Source organism: Juglans microcarpa x Juglans regia, chromosome 4S (genome assembly GCF_004785595.1).
Source record: "Juglans microcarpa x Juglans regia isolate MS1-56 chromosome 4S, Jm3101_v1.0, whole genome shotgun sequence".
NCBI lineage: Eukaryota > Viridiplantae > Streptophyta > Magnoliopsida > Fagales > Juglandaceae > Juglans > Juglans microcarpa x Juglans regia.
The window spans coordinates 7,394,542-7,403,467 of NC_054601.1; the positions used below are offsets into that span (position 1 = coordinate 7,394,542).

The following is an 8,926-nucleotide window of genomic DNA, read 5'->3' on the forward strand; positions in this document are numbered from 1 at the left end:
CCTTAATTATCATTGATGGAAGATTGATCCTAACATTTCTAACGAGTAATGTTAAATAGAGTCATAGATCGTGTAAGCGTTGCACTAGTTTTTTTAAAAAAAAAAAAAAAAAAATTCACTATTAAAAATTAATTTTTTTCCAAGTAGATCTTATATTTATTTAATTTTTTTCAAAATAAGTATACGCCACTTGAACACTCTATAACTGCAAATATCAATTCTTTTTTTCAAGAGGTCTGCACGAAATCTTGCACACCTAAAGCACACATAAGACTTGTTCCTAGCATTATTCATCAATAAACATGTGTACTAGTAAGTTGTCTCGTTAAATAATAGAAACTATAATTTTTTTTTTCATCAAACAATGGAAGCTGTCATCGTTCAAGTTTGCATAACTAGCAAACTGCGAAGAACTTCCCTGAAAGCAAATTGGTTTTTTAACGTGTACCGACAAAAATTATGAAGGGCAAAGGGCCACTTCAGCCATTGTCATAGCTGAGGGCAGTCTCCGCCATGTCAACTCCATGCTATGTAATGGGATCTGCCCAGATAAATGAGACTATAACCCTACCAAAAAACAACTCCTTTCCTCTAATTGGCTCCCAGGTCTTTTTCTTTGTCCTTTCATTTAGTTCGTATGGAACCAAAAGGCTGGATTCAATCCAAGCAACCAATTCTACAACTTCATTGTCACGTCAGCTGCATTAGTGGGGCTTGGGCCCTGGAGTTGCTTTCACAAAAAGCTAAGTGATGCTAACATGTTATATCAGAAGTCTAAAGTTCCACATTGCTTGCTCTCAATACTCTTTGTTCCAATATTTTCCTTTATTCCCTTCTTACGATCATCATTAAGACCTCGACTCCGCCCAATGCCCAGCTTTGGCAATCCCCGATTCAGTCCCTCGAGCAAAACACAAGCTTTACACCATTTCTGCAAAATAAAACAAGAATGATGAATCCCGTGCTCTAACTGGGTGTAAACTGGGGTAGCGCACATGTATGCATCTGCAGTCTTGCAAAACATACAGACACTGACAGAGAAAGGAAGAAGGGGGAAACTGATGGCAATCGCAACATCAAATATGGTGATGACAGTTTGATTTAGCCACGAGTCTGATCTCAGAACTGTCCTTACAAATATAATTCGCATGAAATCTCAAAAAGAAGCACTGGTTCACAGAAGAAAATTACAGAGACCAGAGCCAGTAGCTGATATGTTCTCGTAGGGGAAAAATATGGTTGATCTTTTGGTACCACGAATTCGAAAGATAAAACCTAAGGCGAGAACTGGACAGTTTCTATAATTGTAGCATTGATTGTATGGTACTGAGTTTTGGTTAAACACATGGTCATGGAATATACTGGTCAATGCTGCATATAGAGTGCTGAATAACTTATAACTCTATGAAATCTTCAGGTTTATTGCAGATGGAAGTAGAAGCAATGCTTACCTGGCTCGAAATGTAGCCACAGCGTTCACAAGTCCCTTGCTCTGGCATTTTAGTGGAAGTGGAAATCCTGAAATCCTCCCCTGACTGGATTATGTCAAGTATGGCCCTAGGTCTGCCTCAGTAGGATTCCATGTAAAATGTCAAACTTAAAATAGATAATTAAATTAATAATGAACAGCCGAAATGCCAACCACAGATGAAACAGACTCAACTAGATAAGAACCTGATTCTTTCCAAATCCTTTATGAACTCACGAGCAAAACCACGATATGCATTTGGAGAGTAAATGCCTGCAATTTCAAAATGAAAAAAAAAAAAAAAATCGTAGTAATGAGTATACCTAAGAATCCACTCACCAGAAACAAAAGTAGAACACTAAAAGTAACATCTCGTGATTGATTGACTTTACATCATGAAATCTATATTGGTAAGATCAGTTGCAAATTCGTAAAATAGCATTGAACTTTGTTAAGTTTCACGAAATCCTGGTCTTAAAGGAAACAAACAAAGAAAATGCAATGAGCCGCCAAAAAGAGAATTAATGAAAAATGAAATTAAAGACATACATTCAGTGGAGAAGTAGTCCAGCCTCTTGAAATATGCATACGTGAGCATCTGGTTAAGGTTTCATATAGAGTACAATCAAAGAATTAAATGATAATACATTGCTAGACATTCAAATCCGTTGGTAATTTCAATAAAAAGGATATATAACAATCTCCTTCTCATACGTGTACTTAAAAGGTTTGCATCTTGGAATTGGTCCATCTTCACCGGTGATTATTGAAGTGCATCTACTCAATCTATAAAGCAAAAGAATCAATGACTTTATCACAAAAAGCCTTTAGCAGAAACAACAAACATAAGAGTTGACGAATGCATTCACCTTGCAATATCTCCTCGTAAAATGTTCAAAAGAACTGTTTCAGCAATATCATCTGCATTATGTCCAGTAGCAAGCTTGTCTACTTTCAACAACGCAGCACCTCGATCAAGGGCCTAAAAGATAAGACAGCCAAGATATGATTAATCATTCCATCTACTTTCACCTCTAATGAAACTTTCATCCTTGTGATTAAAGACAGCATAAGCCGGCAGAAAAAACTTTAGTTCTTGGTTTAGCATCAAATCATGCTATGCATGTCGAGTGTTAATCATCAGTGCAAAGTGCCTGCCACCGTTAGCAGAAATGGCAGAACAGGTTGATGATGCCATAATGAACATCTATATATGTTTAATTCTTTATAGGAAGTCATGTCCAATACCTGGCGGCGGAAAACACCACAAAATGTGCAATTATTCTTTAAACCTATCATCTTCACAATTTCATCCATTGTCCACCCGTACAGATCCTTGTATGAGACAATTTTTAGTGGTAGTTCATACTGAAAGTAAAAAGTTACAACAATACCCAGTCATCAGAATAATAGAAAGAATCAAAGTAAATAAAGTCAGAAAATAATAAATGGAATGCTGAGAAAGGAAATTAACAAGCCCAAGCATTCAAACACTCAAAGCTCTAGATTTTTTTTAAAGAAATAGGACAATACCCCAATTTTATTTATCTACCCTCACTTCTCATGGAGGAATACCATACACAAGCAAACCAAAAACAAAACCTTTGCAAAACTTTACCCCCTATGAACTAAAGACAAAGCAGTAAGACCATCAAATAAAGTATAACTAGTTAAGAGCAGCTATATCAATGTCGGAATTGAGGCAAACCATTCTTATCCAAAACATACTCAAAGCTCTAGAATGAGTTTCATACAGTAGACAACATGGAATAACAACGATGCAAAGAAGATAGTAGCACAACTACCCTCTAAGTACTGAAACAAGCAAGAGTTAATTTTAATAAATTAACTCCAAAATCCACAAGCCCACAGACAACACTGTGAATTGAAAATTATCATATGATGAAGCAGCATGCTTGGACATTAAAATATGGTTACCGTGTTTCTCTCAAATTCAGGAATAACAGAATAAGTTAAAGAATGAAAACTTTATTAGAACTTATTCAAAACATCAACAAAATGGTAAGAATCGAAATTTGAATGAATAAGAAAACATCTGATCTGGAAAATGGTGTTGAAGTCTTAATAATAGCACAATATGATTGAAAATGAAATGGAATATTAATAACAAATATTTGCTCACCTGAATTTCATTTCGTTTGACAGTTTCAAGAGAGTCATCCCTGTACCCTGTAATGCCCTCATCAACTGACAATAGGAAGAGATCCAGACCATAATTGTGTCGCCGATTCAATTCTGATAATACATAAGCAAGGACTGTGGAATCTGCAAGCAAGGGAAGAGATAATGAGATACAAAAAGGAAAAAAAAAAAAAAAACTGAATTTAGCATCATATAACATAAAACACAAAGAAGTCAAATAACTCACGAATACGTCGAATAGGACATGAGAACAACTTTCAATGTCTAGCATCTTAGGACTTGAAACAAACCCTGAGCCATAAAGTATAGATATATTCTACTTCAGCTATTAGGCAACCTGTGCTCCTAAATTTTGTGGAATACATAATTGAACTAATACCTCTTTCTTTTACAAGGGAAATTTATACATTGCAATATCAATTGAATGGGAGAAAAGGTGTATAACCAAGGGGTTGGCCCAAGTGGGGAAAGCCTTGGTCTTGGGGTATCACTCCCTTCAAGGTCCAAGGTTCAATACCTCATGGGTGCAAACAATCCTTTGGGGCCACACCTTTTGGTGAAAAGCCAACGATTTAACCAGTTCATGTAGGGAAACTTCCAAGGGTGTGGTGTACGGAATTGGGTTTACTCTGCAGGAGTGGGTCCGAAGGGCCCTGCCTCGGCGAGTTTCCCTGACATAAAAAAAAAAAAAAAAAAAAAAACATCGCACATGTTCCGACAAACCCAATCATATATGTTCCTATGTCATAATCTGGAGAGGTGAGTATCTATTAAGTTAAGGTGATCTGATTCATCACATGAATAATTCAGTCAATCCTCATATACCCCCAACTCTGTTATGGATTTATTGATTGCTGCTCCCAGACACTCTCAAGCACGCATTAGCATTTAATTGACTAAAATAAAATTTCATCGTCAAAATTTCTGTATCATTCTTAGTATATGTTGATTACCAAACATTTATACAACATTTCACATGGTAAAAATAAGATATATGACTATTTTTTCCCCAAAGCATCATAGAATTGTTGAGCGATGTCATGAATGGAACAAAGCTTGACTTAATTTAAGGAACCAAACTTGGAGACCCATTATTATAATGAAACCATAAATTGTCAGTTTCCTCCATATCCCTGGAGGTAATAAAAAGCGACTTGTTCAAATCACGCGGGTAATAAAATGCAAAATCAAAAGGAACCAAACACAGAGAAATTAGGTGACACCCAAATCCGAATGAAAATATTTGCTTCTGTCAGTATGAAGTAAACCTAGCGTTTCCCCTGGGATGTAACCCAGAATGTATCATAAGCTAACAAGCATGATCACTGGAATGTAAAAGAACATAAAAACGAACAAAGCAATCACCTTTTCCACCAGAGGCGCCAATAGCAATTCGTTCACCCGGCTTGAATAATTGGTTCTCCACAATTACCTGATGGATCTCCTCCTCAAAGACCTCATAGAAACACTCCCTGCAAATCTTCACAGAGATTAAAATTTTTCAGCCCCGCCATAGTGCCATCGTTTCTCTCTTTCAATTCCATTGGGGCACCACTATGTTCAGCTCAATATACTTACAGATATGAATGTAGCCTAAACCCTAATCACGCAAACAAAGTGGAGAGAAATAATCAAGTAGCGGAGCTCAAATATAATTGCCCATTACTTAAAAATTCTTCTCTTTTTTTTTTTTTTTCTTCCGAGCCGAATAAGAACTAGAACTTTCAAATTTGCTTTAGCAATAAACTCTTCACGGTAATTTGCAATCAGTTCAATTAAGAAATCTAATAAAATACAAAAATCAATCTGCTCTGCCTTTGTACTTAGCTTCACCGTTCTTTGCTGAACTAATTCATTGGAAGGCGGAGGGAGGGAGGGAAGGAAGAGTCACCTGCTCAAGGGTTTTGGGTCTTTTGAGGGCGGCCCTTCTCTTGTTACAGATGCAGCACAGGCGACCCCTGCCCTTCATGGACTTCCCGTTTCCGTCGGCTTCCTCCATTCCAACCGGTTTCCGTTGTTTTTCTCGGAAAGAGTACGGAGGAAAAATGATTGAAAATCATGGATCGCATTAACTCAGCTTAAATATACAAGTAGTACGACGCATTAAAACCGATAATGATATTTAACTGTTTTGTATTATTTAAAAAAAAAAATATAAGATATATATAAAAAATTTAATTTTTTAATAATAAATCTCCTTCATTTCTAAAATAATTACACAACCATAAATCTAACATTACTCTTTTGGTAAAGTTTTGCTCCCACGGACGACATTATGCGCTTTACTTTGTAGTCTAATTAGTAAATTATGGAGTTATAATTTGAACTTAAGTCATGAAATGGTCCTAAGATGTAGCACGTGTAACCCTTTTTTTTTAGATTAACTTTAAATCGAACTAGGTGAATAAGGGGCTTTTACACCCTCTAATAAGATTAACACATAAGCATTTTAAAAGAATAATAATAAAACCACACACAATCAAGCAAATCTACTCTCTCATTTCCCTTCACTCTCTCTCTCTCTCTCTCTCTCTCTCTCTCCCTTTTTCTACTCTCTTTCTCTGTTTTTTCCGTGCCGAGCTAATTTTTGGCATATGTACCCAAATTTGTGTGCTTTTCTTTAAGAATTTACAAATATTTTATAGACAGACAACAAACATCCAAAAAAATTGAAGCACCAAAAATCCATATTCACGAGAGCAAACCCTCTCCTAGTATACAACCTCTCCGTAAACTCTCCAAATTTGGACAAGAAGAGAAGGTTGAGAAAATTATATTCCTCTTTCTATTTTTCCCTATCTCTGTTTTTTTTTTTTTTTAAACCATTTTCTTGATTTGTGTAAGGTATCAATACAAGATATCAACCTGCTACTTGCCCAGAAACACTAAACTCACAAAATTAGAGATGAAACCAAGAACCCACTTTTATTGATTCTTGAACAAGATTTTCGAGGAATCTTGAACCTCCATACAAGAAATGAAAACAATCTTTAAGCCAGAAGATTAATAAATGAATCTGATGAATTACATTATATTTATGCACTTAGGAAGATGAACAAAATGACGTCGTAATGAGATAGAATTTCTACCTTCAGTCCGTTATTTTCGTTACTCGCTACGCACTGTTTCACTAAGTTGCCAATGCACCGTTTTGATATTTTGTTTCCCACGACACAAGCCTCTTAGTTTCCATACTTAGCCAATTTCTGCTACTGCAACATACACTCCTTTCAGCGCACACACTATACTACTACATATTTCCATGAACCTTACATTCTCCACCTCTTCAAGGACCTTGTCCACAAGGCCCTAACACTCCCCCCTTCTCAAAGAACCTTGCCCACAAGGTGTGGGTATAAGTTCCTCAATTTCCACATAATCTTCCACGAGCTATCTTCAAGTGGAGCACCAATCCATTTGATCGGTACTTCAGTTACTGCTTGATTGCTCACTTTCTTCATCCTTCTTTCAATATTACTTCAAGTCCAGGCTGTACTTAACCCTGTATGTCAACTGGGGGTAGAACTGGTAATGGAAGAACATCTTGGCCTAGTTTCCTTTTGAGATAAGAGACATGAAAAGCATGATGGATTCTTGATAAACTTGGCAAATCCAACTTGTAAGCCACTGATCCAATTCTTTCAATCACCTGAAATGGACCATAAAATCTTGGAGATAGCCTCAAATTGTGTCTTAAAGCCACTGTTTTCTGTCTATAGGGTTGGAGTCTTAGGAAGATCCAATGCCTTACCTGGAATTCCATTGGTTTTTATGTGCTAGGCTTTTTGAATATTTTCTTTTAACAAAGAAAACAACTCATCTCTGGATCTTAGTTGCTGATCTACAGTTGCATTAGCAGTGGTTCCAGGTACATAAGTCATCAACTTGGGAGGAGCATATCCATAGAGGGCTTCAAAATGGGAAATTCTAATTGGGGAATGACAGGTGGTGTTGTAACATCATTTTGCCATAGTCAACCAACCACTCCATTCTCTTGGCTTATCACTTGCATAGCATCTCAAATAACATTCCACATTCTTGTTTAGATTCTCAGGTTTGCCCATCAGATTGTGGGTGATACGCTGAACTATAGTGAAATGAAACCCCTTGCAACTTAAACATCTCTTTCCAAAAAGAATTTGTAAATAATGGATCTCTGTCAGAAACAATGGACTTAGGCATTTCATGAAACTTGAACACTCCTGAGAATAAAATCTAAGCCACCTTAGCTGCTATAAATGGATGAGATAAAGAAATGAAATGAGCAAATTTAGTTAATCTGTCAATCACAGAAAAAATGACAGAAAAACCAATGGAATTAGGAATGTTTTCTACAAAATTCATGGATATATCCAACCATGGAAACTGAGGAATTGGCAAAGGTTGCAAAAGTCCTGCTGGCTTCATTGTCTCATGTTTACTAGTCTAGCATATTACACATTCTCTCACCAAAGTTCGAATGTCATCTCTCATTCCTTGCCAATAAAACTCCCTTCTAGCTTTTTGAAGTGTTTTCTTATAACCAACATGCCCAGCTTAAGGACTATTATGGATATACTTGAGGATCTTTGTTTTGAAAGGAGAGTTAGGAACCAGAACTAGTTCCTTCTTTTTTAACAATAACCCTTGCTTCAATCTGTAGTTTTTAGGTCCTGACAAACCACTTTTGAGTTTCTGCACAATCTCATCTAACTCAGGAGATAGTTTATAACTATCTTTCAATTCCTCAATCCACAAAAGAGTAGGAAATGTAATTAAGGCCAACATAGCAGAATCTTCTTCATTCTTTCTTGATAACCCATCAACAACTACATTCTCCTTACCTTTTTTGTAATTAATAGTAAAATCATATCCCAGCAACTTAGACAACCACTTTTGCTGGAATATAGTGCCAATTATTTGCTCAAGGAGATATTTCAAAGCCTATTGATATATTTTAATCTTGAAAGATTGCCCTAACAGATAAGGCCTCCATCTACTCACTGTTGATACAAGAGTTAGAAGCTTTTTTTCATAGGTTGATAACAATAGTGCTTTTCCTTTTAATACTTTGCTATAAAAAGAAATTGGTTACCTATCTTGCATAAGCACAGCTCCAAGTCCAATATCTGAAGCATTACATTCTATAGTGAAAACTTTTGAAAAGTCAGGTAGCCTCAACACAGGAGGCTGAGTCACTGCCTCCTTCAATTTCTGAAAAGCTTGAGTTGTAGATTCAGTCCAATGGAATGCATTCTTCTCAAGCAAATCTGTCAAAGGGGCTACTATTGTACCATAATTCATTGTGAACTTCCT

General features: G+C 36.3%; 1 protein-coding gene across 1 annotated transcript; it reads right to left on the bottom strand.

Moving 5' to 3' along the window:
• Positions 1–263: 263 nt before the first annotated feature.
• On the bottom strand, positions 264–5,731 carry LOC121263011 (cytoplasmic tRNA 2-thiolation protein 1). Its single transcript, XM_041165769.1, has 10 exons — positions 5,523–5,731; positions 4,997–5,111; positions 3,612–3,754; positions 2,717–2,836; positions 2,338–2,450; positions 2,162–2,254; positions 2,018–2,058; positions 1,675–1,741; positions 1,452–1,563; positions 264–931 (listed from the first exon to the last, which is right to left on the bottom strand). The coding sequence occupies exons 1-10, from the start codon at positions 5,628–5,630 to the stop codon at positions 767–769; spliced, it is 1,077 nt and encodes a 358-aa protein (XP_041021703.1). The 5' UTR covers positions 5,631–5,731; the 3' UTR covers positions 264–766.
• Between the last annotated feature and the right edge of the window lie 3,195 nt (positions 5,732–8,926).